General features: G+C 42.0%; 1 protein-coding gene across 2 annotated transcripts in view; it reads left to right on the top strand.

Annotated features, from left to right (window-relative positions):
• LOC135334955 (HEAT repeat-containing protein 1-like) overlaps window positions 1–13,862 on the top strand; it is a 61,065-nt gene extending 47,203 nt beyond the window's left edge. The window contains exons 14-39 of one of the 2 annotated variants that reach the window (XM_064530334.1): window positions 120–499; window positions 773–824; window positions 884–1,044; window positions 1,222–1,353; window positions 1,415–1,512; window positions 1,639–1,797; window positions 2,055–2,176; window positions 2,428–2,549; window positions 2,727–2,855; window positions 2,997–3,242; window positions 3,363–3,489; window positions 3,697–3,842; window positions 8,547–8,711; window positions 8,861–9,013; window positions 9,423–9,569; window positions 9,701–9,873; window positions 10,163–10,262; window positions 10,319–10,383; window positions 10,571–10,658; window positions 10,933–11,061; window positions 11,346–11,530; window positions 11,695–11,792; window positions 12,606–12,796; window positions 13,006–13,164; window positions 13,259–13,367; window positions 13,663–13,862. In XM_064530334.1, coding sequence (XP_064386404.1) covers window positions 120–499; window positions 773–824; window positions 884–1,044; window positions 1,222–1,353; window positions 1,415–1,512; window positions 1,639–1,797; window positions 2,055–2,176; window positions 2,428–2,549; window positions 2,727–2,855; window positions 2,997–3,242; window positions 3,363–3,489; window positions 3,697–3,842; window positions 8,547–8,711; window positions 8,861–9,013; window positions 9,423–9,569; window positions 9,701–9,873; window positions 10,163–10,262; window positions 10,319–10,383; window positions 10,571–10,658; window positions 10,933–11,061; window positions 11,346–11,530; window positions 11,695–11,792; window positions 12,606–12,796; window positions 13,006–13,164; window positions 13,259–13,367; window positions 13,663–13,751 — 3,725 coding nt within the window. In that variant the 3' untranslated portion in view covers window positions 13,752–13,862. Of the gene's footprint in view, window positions 1–119; window positions 500–772; window positions 825–883; window positions 1,045–1,221; window positions 1,354–1,414; window positions 1,513–1,638; window positions 1,798–2,054; window positions 2,177–2,427; window positions 2,550–2,726; window positions 2,856–2,996; window positions 3,243–3,362; window positions 3,490–3,696; window positions 3,843–8,546; window positions 8,712–8,860; window positions 9,014–9,422; window positions 9,570–9,700; window positions 9,874–10,162; window positions 10,263–10,318; window positions 10,384–10,570; window positions 10,659–10,932; window positions 11,062–11,345; window positions 11,531–11,694; window positions 11,793–12,605; window positions 12,797–13,005; window positions 13,165–13,258; window positions 13,368–13,662 lie in introns of those variants that run through there. The other variant, XR_010394405.1, reaches the window with a different exon arrangement.
• Window positions 13,863–16,566: the final 2,704 nt, after the last annotated feature.

Below are 16,566 nucleotides of genomic sequence, written 5' to 3'. Positions count from 1 at the left end.
CCTAATAGCATCACTTTATTAACACATACATACCTAATTATAACAATGCATATAAGCACTTGAAGATTTTATAGAACTTGCGTAATCACCCCCCTCCCCCCACACACACACATATTCAGTTGTACCCTCGCTGCTGTTCCCGCTGATGAGTCCCATCAAAGCTCTCCGAAGTTCTGCCGTCTCTTGTCTCTCTCTATTGAACTCTACCCAAACCACCATCCCCGGCGAGCCCCTTCCTTTCCTTTGTAACCTCTTCTGCGGGTCTGAGTTAAAGCTAACCAGTGATCCCACCTCCCTTGTGGATTTGTTCGGTCAGTTGCCCATCGAAGAAAAGTCGGCAAAAAGCAAAAGAAGGCAACTAAGAAAAAGTGTGAAGAATGACAAGCGAGCGTTGGGGCTAGCGTGTGTGGAGGGTGTGCTAGGTCATGTGGTAATGTTCGGTATGCCTCGGCACATCCAGGTGGTGCTACTGAATGTACTGGCTGGCCTGGATCATCAGGTACGTAGATCATGCGACTCTATCTCTATATACCGTATAGCAGGTAATTTTCGGGGGACAAAATATTCGTGGTTAAGCAGTATTTAGTCATTTCATGGATATTATTTTCGTGGTTGCTGCTTGCACTGTAGGTAAAGGTAGGCAAAGTCGCTTTATCGTGGGTAAAATATTCGTGGTCAGACCTTCAACCACAAAAACCACGAATATTTTGCCCCCCACGAAAATTACCCTCTATACGGTAGTCATGTGATAATACTGATATCGTTTGTATAGGTGAAACTGGCGGCTTGTACGTCACTGTTGACGGAAATGTTCAATAAAAAAGGTACTTGAATATCGTTAATTAATTATCATCCAATTAATTGCTTTTTATAAATTATATAGATTCCACGGTGTACGACACTGATCTCCTCCAGCTGTGTGTGTCCTCCTACTCTCCTAAGATGGCCGCCACTCTCTCCTCCGACAGTGAGCCCTTTGCCATACTCCTCTCTCTGGTGATGACCGAGGGAGAAGCAGGCACTCAGAACATGGCCATACAGCAGGTGGGGGAGGGGGAGGGGTTAGGGACATGGCCATAACAGCAGGCGTTATAGTATCCCTCATCCCTCGGGATTGAGACACTATAACACATAGATATACCTCATGCCCATGTGTATACTAACTATAACGTATTCTATAGAGTCTAACATATTCTAAACGGCTCTCACCTCTTCCTATAGATTACCCCAGAGTTCTTCTCCTCCCTCCCTGAGGCAGGGCTCAAGCAATCCCTCCTCTCCACACTCGTTGCCACTCTAGTCAGCTGTAACAAATCATCCACTGCATCCCTCGCCAAGCAACAGCTGAGAAAGGTGTGAGAATTAACACTTTCACTTTCAGTGCAATAATTATACGTTGCTCTGCTCTCTCTAGTTGCCATTGACTGGTGAGATGATGCAGACTGAGCTGATGCTTCAAAGCGAACAACTGGGCGGGGCTAAACCACCACCCACTCCTAGCAAGAAAGCTAGGTACTTGTGTACAAACTTTTGGGTCAAATTTTGCCAAAATATAAACTATAAGGCCTTCGCTTTTGGCTGAATAGAAGACCTAATATAACTTGAGAAGATTCAATTTACATTTTCTGTTGTTTCCAGACGTTCCAAAGCTCCAGTTACTAAGACAACTTTTTCCGATGAGTCTGTCGGTGTACCATTGCCGTGGAAACGAGTGACAGTGATCCTGGAGCTTCTACAGCAGATAGCTGTGACCACTCCTCACCTCCTCGTGCCAGACCTTTTCAATCTACTAAACAGGTCTGTGTGTGTATATGACTACACTGGCAGTGGAGTATCATGACTGTTTAAAAGTTTTGTGAGATACGTATACTGCAACGGCCTTGTACAATTGTAATCAATTAATGATATTGACCTGAAAACATATAAAGCACATACCGGTACTTAGATGGCAAGAACCTCACTGATCATTTTTGGAGTAATAACTGATCAATAAAGAGCCCAGATAGGCTACCCCTTACGTATACATGTACTATACCCCCACCCCCCTTTTTCAGATGTCTGGATAGGGATGGTGATGGACGACAGGTGCTCGAGTACACCCAGCAGCTGCTACTCTCTGCTCTACTGGACGTGTGTACCAGGCTCAGCAAGGAGGGGGGCCCTGAGGGCGCTAGAGGTCAGTCTATATTATACCATTAGCTAATGTATATAGTCTATAGCTATCATAATTATTATACGTTGCTATAGTATTATGCATTAAACTAGTAGCACTAAATGAAGCATCTTTGAACGGTCCTTTTTTGTTTAGGTGGTAAAGTTGTTCCAATAGATCTTTATAGGACTGCATGGATCCTATAGTGATACATGTTAATGCTGTTGAAGACCCATTGCATGCATAATAGTACCCCATGCATCTCTTTGCTCCAGAGCTGCTCCAGGAGTCTCAGTTCAACGTGGAGCTGGTGGTCCAGTGTGTGCGACTGTCACCCAACCCACAGACCCATCACCACGCCCTCCTACTGCTCAGCACAGCAGCTGCTATCTTCCCGGTAAGTGTGCGTGTGTGGGGAGGTCGGCCTGTCAGTGTATCTGTATATATATTATGCATATCATACGTAACATGTTGAGCACCTCTAAACAAAATTATTGTGACGCATACATTTAAGCCTAGCTGAGTATAATGCCCATTCTTTCCTTAATTGAATAATTGATACTATTTCTCACAGGGTCCAGTGCTACACAACATCATGCCCATATTCACGTTCATGGGAGCCAGCGTGCTTCACCATGACGACCAGTACAGCTTCAGGGTCATCACTAATACCATTGATAGTGTCATACCCGCCCTCATTCAGGTAAACATCAGCTATATGTAGCTATACTAATTATTATTAATAATGATTAGTGGTAGCCTTGCATGGCTAGGAATTAATTGCTGCCATGCAGGTTTTTAAAATCAATCTCATAAGTGAAGAATTTATAATCTCTCTCATCAGTCTGGACCATCCCTACTGGCAAGTGTTTCTGCCTCCAGTCGTCGCAAGTCAGCCCCGCCCCCCTCTGTGGGGGGTGTGGTCAAGGAGATCATCCAAGTGTTTGTCGACTCCCTCCCTCATGTTCCGGCTCATCGACGCCTCCCACTTCTCACACACCTCCTCACCAGTGTGGGTGTGGGCGGTGTGGAGGGACAGCTGCACACTGCTCTCGGACTGTTGCTTGAGAAACAGGTGGTAGGAGAGGAGGTATGTACATTTAATACTTAAACTATTTTAGCAATTAAGTTTATTTTACTATGATGCTTTTTTGCTTTCGCCACTCTGTTTGTCTTCATTCCATACTTTTCTTTATTGCCTCCATTGTAGGCTTCGGCAGAGGTCGATGAATCGTTCCCCACTCTGCTGACTCAGCACTTCTCCCCAACTGTACAGCTGTCAGCACTGTTCAAACTCACCCTGTACCTGAAGCAACTGCCCCAAGAAAAACCAGACAGTTGGTCACATGCATGTATACATTGTTACAGTAGTGTACAGTACAGTACGTATAATACCAAGTAAATTATGATGTCAAGTACATACTATTTACAAAATCATGCATTTCAAAGTTCTCCAAAGAAATGTACGTACAACATAATGTTTTAGTGTAGTTCTGTACTAGCTAGTATACTAAAGTGTCTGTGTTCTCTCTCTGTGCATGCAGCTGCCTCCAAGCTGCGTCACTTGTCAGCTGCCTCTGCTGCACTGTTCAATATAGCGGCCCACACTGAGAAGCAACTGAGACAGTTCAGATCCACTGCACTGAGTTTCATGATAGCACTGCTCTCTGGCAAAGGATTCATGGAGAAGGTACGTAAATTGTGTGATATTGAATTATCATAAGTTGAATTTGTACGTATTACTGCAGTAGGGAATTTTCTACTAATTACTCCTGAGACACACTTTTAAACTCTTTATGCAAACTGAAGCCTGCATGTTTTACTCGATCATTTGCAATGCTTAATAAGTATTTTTAATTCACTATAACAGCTGCGACTGGTATTACATGTACTTGTACCATACCATGATGTGCTCTGACACTAAGGAATATCCATTAAAACTCTCAGGATACTCCAGGGTACAAATCCCATGTACCCTGCTACAGTGTACATTCATGTACCCTAGGGTATATTGACTTGTGGTCAGCCTAAAGCCCACCCCCTCCACCCAGGAGCCACTCTTTTATAGATCACTACTGTGACACACTAGGATCACGTTTTGAAGATCAGTATCCATCACTAAAACTACCGGACCACATTGGAACTGGGTTGTGTAAAGTTGTAAATGTGGTTTGTCAAGTGCAAGCACACGCACACAAAATGTGCACAGTGCATGCATGGGGGGGGGGGGGGGATCAAAGAGTGTTTACTACTACTCAGTTGTAAATGGGTTGGATAACAGCTTCTAAATCAATACGTGTTCATAGTACAAGCTACCTGTACCATGGATATCTGCGTGTGTATTGTTATTGTACTACCTCAGTGCAGTTGTATGTATTCCCTGGGTAGTACAAATCCAATACACCCTTGATATCCATGGTACAACTATTACATGTACTTCTAGAGATTACTCAGATTAATTACTTTTGTCGAATTCCCAGGTGGCTCCACATAATTATGACAATTATTATTAAGACGTTTGTGTAAGTATTATTTATACAGTTTCTAAGTCAAGCACAGCATCTCAGTAAAAACAATATGCCCTAGTTTAATTATTATCCTTTTACGTTAGTGTTTGGGTTCAGTGCAGTTGATTGCCTATACTCTTTGTTCTATACGAGAAAGTCAACTACATCGTTTTTTTCGCGTACATGGCTTACGCTGAGTTTACCGGTTACGCTGAGCGTGCCGATTTTTACGTTGAGTACTTCAAATACGTGGTTTTTGTTTACAATTACGTTGAGTTTACCGGTTACGGTGAGTACAGGGTTTTCATTGAGTAAATCGTTTACTGTGAGTTTGCCTGCTACATTGAGTTCACCGTCTACGTCGAGTACGTTGAGTACGTTGACTACAGGGTTTTGGTGGTTTACGTTGAGTTCACCTTTTACTTTGAGTACGTGGTTGTCGACGGTGAAATTCCCCTTTACCCTGAGTACGAGTCGTACTTCGCGGGGTGCGCCGTTTACTTTGAGTACGGGGTTTATATCGAGTTGGCCGGCTACGTCGAGTATGGCAGGTGCGTCGGAGTGTACATAGATTGACCCATTGAGTACGGGGCTTACGTCGAGTTTGCTCGTTATGTTGAATGCAGGGTTTTGTTTCAGCACATGCCATGGGGTAATCGTTGTTATGATGATCGAAGTTGCCACTGCCACAAACTTGAGTACAAGACCGAGTTCTTTCAAAACGGTATAACTTTCACGAGTGTACATGTACATGAGGACATGCATTCCAGCTACAATTAGGAATAATACTATGGAGGCAAAAACTTTGCAGATGTACAGCACACAAACATTAGTACACCTGCTTTTACCACAGTAGATCCATATCTTTGTCATGACAACTACTCCAAGAGTTGCCACGGCTAGAACACCTCCCGTGTCCGCGAATGCTTGAAAGAAATCAAATATGAATTGGTAGCAAACTATTTTCTTCTTTTGGTTAATAAAATGTGAACAGTTGAGGAGTTTGGTGTTATTGCTATCTGCAATGTAGCAGTCAAGATTTTCTGAACAGCCCAAATTAGACTTTACAAAGAAAGTGTCACTGAAGATCATGGTGAGTAGTGTTGCAAGGGTTACGGCATTTGCCGCCAGAAAAGAACGTAGGACTTTTAGCCGGCCTGATTCGGGAACTTCAATATTGTCAATGAACAAATCTCCATTTTCTGCCACTCTAGTGACGTGGCCTCCGTACAGCCAAACAATGAGAGTGTTTCCAAAATTCCCACATTTGCCACACCCTACCAAAACTACAAGTATCACTAGAGTTACAAAGCCAAAACCGAATGAAATTCCTATCGGTACAAGGTCCCAAAGTAGATAATGCCGTTCCGTCATTTCACTTATTGTGCTGTTCATTTTTGCTGTATCTGTTGCACCTTCAGAACTTCTTGATATAGATAGAGAGTTAGTAATTGTTAGTCTCTGTACTAAGCTTGCTGACACTGTAGCAATATTATTTGCTTGAGGAAAATATATATGTAGCTATAGCGGGGAGCTTACTGTATATAATTATTACGTCACTAGTCTGAACTATATATAGAGTGTTCACATGATTGATGTGCGTCCGCTCAACGTTGACATGAGCACTATACAATAATAGAGGGTTCAAACAATTGTTTGTTTAACACCATTATATACATTTTCACTTTTGCAGTTATGTTATTCCTGCATATGGGGAACATTGATGACTGTGCAGATTCTGTTAGGAAATTTTCCAAAAAGGCTTTTAAGATTAGGGTTAGAAGGTACATGTATGTACGATGGCTATATACTATAATTATGTACTGAAAGAAAGTTTTATTGATGTATATTCAGGGTGTCATACAGGATTTTGAAGTAGAGGGGAGAAATGAGAAAAGTAACCAGAAAATGTTGCTAAAAAAAGGTCAACTGTTATTTCAATACCCAGCTATGGACACTCCAGTCATCATTGAAAGGGGGGGGGGAATTGGAGCTAGGGGGGTATCCCCCCTTTCTCCCCCCCCCTGTATGACACCCTGATATTGTTCCATTTTTTTCTATTTTTCTGCTGTAGTTGGGACCTAGATATAGAGTTAGCAATTGTATAGTCTCTGCATGCTGCTTATACTAGCTGTGACTGATCTACTCGTGGTGGGTGGCATTATTGCATTCATTTGCAGGAGACTTTCAAAAGTTGATGACTCGATCACGTGGCATTGTTATATACAAGTCATGAATGGACAAATGTTACTAATTGAGCCACAAGCAAATTGTTTGTTCTGCTTTTCTCTCCGATTGCAATAGTGCTACAAAATACACAATTTCCTCATACTCGTCGCTCATCCCATAATGTTACACATTCCTAGTTAATAATTACCGGTATAGGCTGTCTATACAATAAATATTAATATCTAAAAGTTCAATTTCAAATTAGTACAAAATAATCTATGGACAAGCATTTGTTAGTCACGTTGCTATGGTATGGTTATGTTAAGGCACGTCCAAGTCATTGTGTGCTATGATTCGTGATCTCCGAGTAATGGTTTAGCATCTTCTTTATTGCCTCGATCCTCTTTCCGACTTATATTTAGGGTTGCGTTTGGCACCTAGTATCTCGAGTAGGCTTTGTTCCTTGGCAGGTGGTCCCCCTCCACCCTCCAGGTTGTGCCCCACCCGATCGACTCCTGCCACATGGTTGTCGTCCTCCTCTTGATCGACCCCCGCAGCCTGGTTGTTTGCCACAGGGCCGTTCATCACATGCAGGCTTGTTCACCGGGTTGTTTGCCACAGGGCCGTTTATCACATGCAGTCTTGTTCACCGGGTTGTTTGCCACAGGGCCGTTCACCACCAGGCCATTCACTACCAGGTCGTTCACCACAGGGTTGTTCGCCGCAGGGGTGTTCACATTTTGTCTTATCAACTTGTACCATGGGGTAGGTATTGTTATGCTGAATGAAATGTCCACTGCTATATACTTGAGAATATAGCCTGCAAATCTGAAAATAGTATTTTGTCTACGATTATACATGTTCATAATTACAAATAGACACCAAAAGATTGCCGATGTGACCAGTACAAACACAATTTTCAATCCGTTCAGCCACAAAGGTCTTATTTTCCGAACAGGGTTTGTTTTATTGCAACGAATTAATAGGAAATATACTCCAAGAGTTGCCACGGTTAGAATACCTCCCATGTCCGCGAATGCTTGAAAGAAATCAAATTTTAACTGGTAGCAAACTATATTCTTGTCTTCATTAAGAGTATCTGAACAATCAAGAGGCGTTTCATTATAGTTGTTATGTTCAATGTAGCACTCAATATTATCTGTACAGCCATAATCGGACCGTGTTATGACTGTGTCACAGAAGCTCATGAGGAGGAGTATTGCGAGTGTTACAACATTTACCATCAATACACGTTTTATACAATTTCGGTTTCTAACTGCATTTTGTAATTGATCATTTTCTCCGTTCACTTCAATAAGTTTGCCTCCATACAGCCAAGGAATGAGACGGTTTCCAAAGTTCTGGAAACATGTGCTGTTTACGAAACAAAGTATCAGTAGACATATGATACCTGCTATTAACGATATTCCTATTGGTAGAACGTCCCAATAAAAGTATTCAATCTCCAGATATGTTCGGTTACGCATTTTTGCCGTAGCTGTTGCACCTTTAGATAGATTCTTCAATAACTGTAGTTGTTGACGCTGTGACAATAAATCAGTCATTTTATAGGCTAGTATGGAGACACTTGTGTGAACTACATCGTTATTCATGTGTTCCCTGATCGCAGATCAATTGAATGCAATGAATTTTAACATCAGATCACTGAGTGTTATTGACTGTTTTAAAATGTCTTAACTATGGCTTTATCCTCACAGATGACTTTGTGTGACCCCAGTGCCACAGCAGAGGTGGTGTTGAAGCTCCTCCAGACAGTGTTGGGTTACTCTCTAGCCCTCAACAAGACCAGGTCCACTCTCCCCCACAAGGAGGGAAAGTACTGGCAGGGACTCATCAACAAAACCTACACCATCACTGACAAGGTACGCTATTAGTAACTGATCAATACCATGCACATACACTCCTTATGAAGTACTAGCAATATGCATAATACACTGGGATCACTCACTTGCAATTGCCAATTACCCTCCTATTTTTATAACTCCCCCCCCCCTCCCCACCACCTACTTAGGTGATTTCTCTGTTGTCTCCGCAAGCCTTCCTGGACATTATAGCCCAGTTGGTTACTGAGGAGACAGTTGCTACTGGCGACATACAAAGGAAGGCATTGGAGATACTCAACAAGCGATTGGAAGAAAACAAAATGAGATTCACAGCCGAGCATGTGAGTGGGTGGGTGGCGGTCATCTTGTCAATGATTATCACTTACATACCCTTCGCTAACACGTCACAACTATATAATGATATTCATAAATTACATGATTTCAGGTTAATTTGGGTTCCTATTCTCATTAAATCATTATCATAATTATTACAAACCTCGCTAACATGGCGCCATTGTAATGATAGTCATTAATTGTGTGACTTTAGGGTTAACAATAAAAGTAGATAATGTGAGAAGGTTCACCTTGTCGATTATATCATGCATACATACCTTTGCTATTGGGCGCCACTAACCGTAATGAATATGCAGATTCCAAATAATTATGTGTATAACAATAATTATTATTGTGTGCTATTTCGATGCATATATAATGTACAATTTGCCATTCATAGCTGTACTCTCTCTGCAGGATCCCACAATGCTTGAGCTAGTGGACGTGTTGGTGGGTGTGGCATGTAGTGACCACACCCCTTCAGTGACGAGGCAGACAGCTCTGTACAGTGTCAAACTTCTCACTAGAAGATTAGCCAGCAAACACCACGAGCACTTTGTCAAGGTAAGTCTAAGCAAAAATGGCCCGATGATTGTATAGCATTATGTACAGTAGCTAAATGTTTATTGCTCTGTACTCTTCCTATAAGCTTGGAAACTAACTGCACCACCCATGCACACACACACTCTCTCTAGACTGCACGACCATTGCTTTCCCTCTTGAGTCAGCCCACTCCTCGTGAGGTGAAGTCCAATGCCCTGTTAGCAGTGGGAGAGACCACCTCCTCTCTCGGCCCCCATTCAATCCCTCTACTACCCTCAGCACTACCACTGATACTGGTCTCCCTCGGGAAGACACAAGATGACAAGTAAGTGTAATCCTTGAAATTAGCTTCCCCCTGAGTGGAGCTTAATTCTGTTGTGTGTTATATACTATCCTCTCTCTTTCCCCTTTCTGCTTATACTTGTTAAACATTTAAGCTGTCAGTATACCAAATGATATTTATTGCATTCTGTAAGATACATGTACGTACCCTCTCCAACCTCCCCCCTCGCCTCCACTATAATAAGCCGCCAGCCTTGAAGTAAGCTATATACATGTAGCTTCCATTACTGTCGGTATAGTATTACAGAACCAACCACCCTCACACTGTACAGTGCTGGTCTCCTCCAGTTGAGTGCTGCTACTGCACTGGGTATGATTGTGAGTGCACTACCAAAGTTCCTCAGCTCTTACATCAACGACATTGTTACCAAGGTGAGCTGTGCATGGCCATGAAACCATTAACTCTCACTCTTTACGTGTGTCTATAGTTATGCCATCCCTCTCTGACCTGTGGAGATAACGCTGACCTCAACAAAGAGTCCGCTGCAGTGAGGTATACAAGTCTAGCTACAATGTCATGTGTGTATCATCTCTTGACCATGGGAAAGGAAAGGGGCGTGGTTCCAGTCTTACTCTTAGTACTTCGAACTGTTGTCAGAGTTATGTGATGTAACTGTCAATATTTTGCGCTGAGTATACATGTTGTACCACCACTATATAATCTTTCACAATTGCTCTAGGCAAAGTGTTGCTAAGAGTGTGCCCAGTCGAGTGTTACTGCCTGCCTACCTCAAGTGCTACCCAGCTGTGCTGCAACATGGGAAACCAGTAAGAGCTAGTGACCTCCTCTATATAGAAGGAATTGGTAGCTATAGCGATGTTTTGAACTAGCTCAATGTACAGTTTGTGGGGAATGACTTCTAAAGCTTCTGTGTACAGTGAAACCTGTCTAGTATGGTCACCAATAATACAGCCATGTACTGTTAGTCTGCCCATGTTATAATATCATTATATAGGAGAATTTGTTTTGTCTCATTTTTCATGTAAACGTTGGGAATGCTAATGAATTATGTTATGTCGTGTGCATCACCTGATGCTATAGGAGAGTGTGGTTGCACTACTGGGCATGCTCAGTACAACAATCGAGCATATGAACAAGGACGAGGTCAAAGGTCACAGCACTGTCCTCCTAAATGTTTTTACCGCTACCCTCGACTACAGAGCAACTCAAGTGAGCAACTTTTACAATTTTTTAATAGCATACCGTATTACTGAATGTTTTGCGAGAATCAAACATTTGCGAATTTTGCGAGGGTTGATCAATTCGCAAGAATAAAATCCGCAAAACCTAAATTATTACTAGTAAATACACACGATCCTTGCCAGAACACAATAGCTAGATCGCAAAGGGTCAAATTTTCTGCTGATGTGGCTCATTTGCAAAGGTTTTTCACCAGCAAAATATTCTAGTAATACGGTAGTAGATAAGGAATTATTCTGAATTGTTTGTTTTAGGATGACCAGTTACCGGTGGTTGCCATAGAGACAGTGGAGACGGAGTGTGTGCGTGGTTTCTCTTTGTTGGTGGTCAAACTATCTGAGGCTTTGTTCAGACCGATGTTCATCCAGCTCTTGGACTGGGCCACCCAGACCAGCGCTCCCAGAGAGAGGCTCATCACCTTCTACCATCTGGCAGATAAGTACGTGGGACAATGGGATCCAGCGTTATATAGAGCATCTTTGAACGGCTATTAGTTCCATTGTTGGTCTGCCAAGGGTGGCCTCTATCACTGTACTATTCCTGCAGTATTACAGTATATCAATGCTTCACTGTTATGGTTGTTATGTGTTGTCCTATATACAGTATTGCTGGAAAGCTGAAGAATCTGTTTCTGCTATTTGCTGGCCACATAATCAAGAACATCACCACCCTCCTGACCGCTCTCCATGACGACAGAGAAGGTGAGCGCACGTGCTTAGTACATGTAGCTAAAGAATATTTGGTATATAGGAGCTGTTCGTCAATGAACAATCTGAAGTCTGTGAATAGCTGATAGGGAGTTAGTGACTGTGTGTTTATCCCTTTACCGTTCAGCCGCACACAATCTGGAAAATCTGGAACAGTTCCATCACTTTAGTTTGCATCTGAGCCCAACCCACCAAATTAGCTTGATGTTATCTCCGCCCCAAATGAAGTGGCTAATGGCTTGTAGAGATGGGCGTGGGTCAATGGCTGTGCACAAACTAACCATCGATTTTATGCCTTGCTGCTGCCTCGATGGAAGTATGTGTGGCCTTTAAAAGCTGCACTCTGGTCAACTAAGCTGCTTAGCAAGCATGTAGACTATTGTAGAGCTTGTGTCCACTTGTGAAGTGCCTGTGTACACAAATGGCTTGCTGCTTCCTCTTCGAAAATATTCTATGGCTACCAAGATAGTCCAGAGGGTCTACCAATGGATACTACTCAGTCCTACATGCTGTATAGCTTGTTTTAAACCTTTTTTTTTTTTTTTTTTTTTAAGTGTCCTAATTGAACAGCTCAGCAGAACATCAAAGGATAATCGCATTCATGATACTATCCAATCTGCCACAGAATCCAATATCATGCAGCATTCACAAGTTGATAGCACGCTCCCTCCCAGATTGTTGTTGTAAAAATTACAACATTTTGACCGGTAAAGGGTTATAAATCCAAATCGCTTTTAGCAAAGTTTGAGAACCGAACCCTTTTCCTCCGAAAGTTATTTACTATATATGACCAATCCCCATGTGCAGACTCCCTGTTCAATGCGCCTGATGAGGATATGGAGGATTTGGAACTTGACCGCGCCTCCCCCGTCACCAAGAGTTGTCAGCTGCTGGACCACATTCTGCACACCCTCACCAAGTGCTTCACCTACGATAGAGGGAGTGGCTTCCTCACCAAGGAGCGGTTCGATACTCTCATGCAACCTCTTGTGGACCAGGTACATACGTATATGTATAGTGACTGAAAAATCACTAATAGCCTTGGTGATTTTTCCAATGTTTTGACAGCTATAGCTTGATAATATTTAAGATTCTGCATTTTTACAGTTGAAATGCATTTTGTGGCTCTCTGAAAAGCCGTCTAATGAGTTTCGAAAAAGCACAGATATATAGCCACACCTCAATGTCTGATCATTCCCCTACACAGGTGTCCAACACGATGGGTGGCTCAGAGTGCTACTCCAAGAGAGTGGAGACTAACTTGGTGCCTTGCTTATCACACTTTGCAGTGGCAGCTGGAAAAGACTCGCTATGGAAACCACTCAACTATCAATTGCTACTCAAAACAAAGCACTCAAAATCAGAGGTGAGTGATCTCAGTTTCACCAGTTATGTACATGTACGTAGCATTCCAATTAGCTACGTTGGCTAATGTAATTAACTGTTTTATTGTTCCCCAGATTCGTTTGTCTGCTCTGAAGGTGCTCCAGGAGACGTACCTGAGTTTGGGGGAGGAGTTTATGGTCCTACTGCCCGAGACTGTCCCCTTCCTGGCAGAATGCATGGAAGGTGAGGGTCTTGTGTGCATGGCAACGCTCTCTGTATTGATTGCTACATTAGATGTACTGTATATAGAGGATTTTCTATTTGGCTGCTTAATATTGCTCGTCAATTGGCGAGCCTTCATTCCATTGCTAATGGACAACTTGTAATTCAACAATACTGTATAAATACAGTATACTTCACAATTCTCAGTATGCAAGCATCAGTTCGATTTGTATAGCTGATTCTTGCCAAAACAATAGAGGTGTTTTGTTCATTTTATTGGAAGGTGTGTTTCATAGTGATGCTTGTTTCCGTGCAGACGAGTGTGAGGGGGTGGAGCAGCTGACTCAGAGGGTGGTGGCCACCATTGAGCAGATACTAGGAGAACCAATACAACAGTACTTCTAGAGTAGCTAGGAAAATGACACATGTACATGTGTGCTGTATAATTATTTTGTAAATTGGGAATTAATTACTGTGTGGAGTCACACTCTGATATAATTTATTTGAAGAATGACATTCAGTACAAAATGAAGAGTCCATTCTCGATGTTTATTATAAGTTCACAAGGAAGGAGGCACAGCTATAGCTGGGAGGTACCTTTACCATTCATCATCTCTACAGTCTATGACAGCTCTGACAGCACAACAACTGACACAATCATCATTAACACACTGACAGTACATGATGTTCTCACACACACCTCCTCACTAGTGTGGGTGTGGGCAGTGTGGAGAGAAACAGGAGAGGAGGTATGCAATGCTAATTATGTGTTTGTCAATAACTCTACTTTTTGCATTCCTTTATTGCCTCCATTGGTGGATGAATCCAGATGACTTACTCTGCTGATTCAGCACTTCTCCCTTACTGCATTCCTTCAAAAATTCTAGTGCCCAGGCAATACTGTTGTGTCAGGAGCTATATATAGTAAAAGTTTACATAAATTTTGTACCATGCACATTTATTTGAATTATAGTACTATAGTTGACAGTGTCTGTGCATCCAGCTGCCTTCGCTGCACTGTTCAATATAGCGGCCCACACTGAGAAGCAACTGAGACAGTTCAGATCCACTGCACTGAGTTTCATGATAGCACTGCTCTCTGGCAAAGGATTCATGGAGAAGGTACGTGTGTGCATGGGATATTGTACATAATTATTACTGTTGATGGGACAATGATTGTATGGACAATTCAGTTTACATGACTGTGTACAGTGTAATAATCATTATGACACGTACGTATGTAAAAAGTTTAATTTCAACATTTACAAGCACATGCATGTAGTACAAAATAATTTGCAGACAAATATTTGTAGGTCAATTAATTAGCTGCTACTATGGTAAGTTTATAAGACACGTACAATTAAGTCACTGCATGTATATGAAGTAATGGGCTCCCTTCTTCTTTGCCTCGACTTTCCTGCTTTAATTTACTGATGTGTCATGGTCGCGTAGTCCTCCGCTGTGTTGTCCTTCGTCTACCAGGGGTGGGGAGGTCTGTCTACCAACTTGTACTATGGGGTAAATATTGTGATGACGAATGAAATTATCACCGCTATACATGCTGGAGTATATGGCCTACAAGTCTGAAACCTGTAAGCCTTCTACGAGTAGCCATGTGTATAGGCACAAGTAGTCCACCTGTGATTCCAAGTACACTCACTACACAAAGAAGTTTCCAGCTACACAACGCACAACAAGGATATTTTCTATTGCTAATGCACTCGCGTTCACCGCAGCGGATCCATAGTTTTGTCATGAGAACTACAGCAATGGTTGCCACAACTAGAATACCCCCCGTGTCCGCGAATGCTTAAAAGAACTCGAAGTTGAACTCGTAGCAAATTATTTTGTCTTGATTAAGAGGATATGAACAGTTGAGGGGATGTTCATTGTAGTTGTTATCTAGAATATTGTTTTTGAACACCCAAAATCAGACTTTATTATGAAAGTGTCACAGAATATCATGGTGAGGAGTGTTGCAAGTGTTGCAGCATTTATTACTAAAACAGAATGCAGGCACTTTAGTCTGGGCGTTTTTTTAACTTCAATATCATCAATGGTTAAGTCTTCTCCATTCACTTTGACGACGTCACCTCCATACAGCCAATAAATGAGATAGTTTCCAAGAATCCTGCCCCGTTTTGAGCACGCTGCCGAAATTCCAAGTATCACAGCTATTATGATACCTATACCGAAAGAAAGTATTATTGGTACAATGTCCCAAAGTACGTATGTAATCTCCGGTGTTCCATTCATTCTGCTACTCATTTTGCTGTATATAGTTGGGACACCTTCAGAACTTGTTATAGATAGAGTTAGCAATTATGTATTATATAGTCTCTGTACAGCTTGCTGTGACTGATCTATACGTGGCACTGCATGTATTGGGAGGGGACTTTCAAAAGTTGATGACTATGTGCATTGTCACAGCTCTGTGAATTTCTGAATGACATCTGGATCATTTTATGATAGTACAATGTTACTAAATTTATAAGCTCATTGTTTGTTTATAGCTGCTCTCTCTCGGATTTTCAATACCATAGTGTTAGTGTAGTGGGAAGACACTGGTGTTAGCTGCATACCACCATGACCACAACCACAACCAGTACATGCACACGTATAGTATATCATAATTATGTTTCTGTTTATGTTGTGGTTGACTTAATCAAAACTTCACACCGGTATTTCACATGCACAGCTATTGGTGGGTGTGGTTTCCTAGCATTGAACCGCGAATATAGAACCCACAAACATTTCTGCTGAGGGCTCTGGAGCCAAACAGTGAAAATTTCCCGCTATTACGGTATGTGAGTGTACTCACCATAGCACTGCGTTTAGTCCAGCACATGCATGTTGGGGTTAAGGCCGTTTCACAAATAATTATAGGCCATAAATGAGGGTGCATTGCAATCTATTCATTGTAATTGTGTAATTAATGGTTTCATTGTGTACCTTTCAGATTCGGGATTCATTATATACGTAAAATGGATCAGGGATTATAACATCGTTACCATGGTTACTGCCTTGTTGCGTACGTTAACTTGCTATTTACTTTAATCAAAGAACGCTGCCTCCAATAATCACTTTCATGGTATTAGTATCAAAAGAAAGCTCTTACTATACAGTGTAATAGAAACAAGGGTGGATTTAGGGCTGCTATCACGTATTTTATACAGTAGGCATTCAAATCATACGCATTTTTTTTCAATAAAGTTGCTAT

This window comes from Halichondria panicea, chromosome 4 (genome assembly GCF_963675165.1).
Source record: "Halichondria panicea chromosome 4, odHalPani1.1, whole genome shotgun sequence".
In the NCBI taxonomy this organism is placed as follows: domain Eukaryota; kingdom Metazoa; phylum Porifera; class Demospongiae; order Suberitida; family Halichondriidae; genus Halichondria; species Halichondria panicea.
Note: the sequence above shows the minus strand (reverse complement) of the source record. Positions and strands in the feature narration are given on the sequence as shown.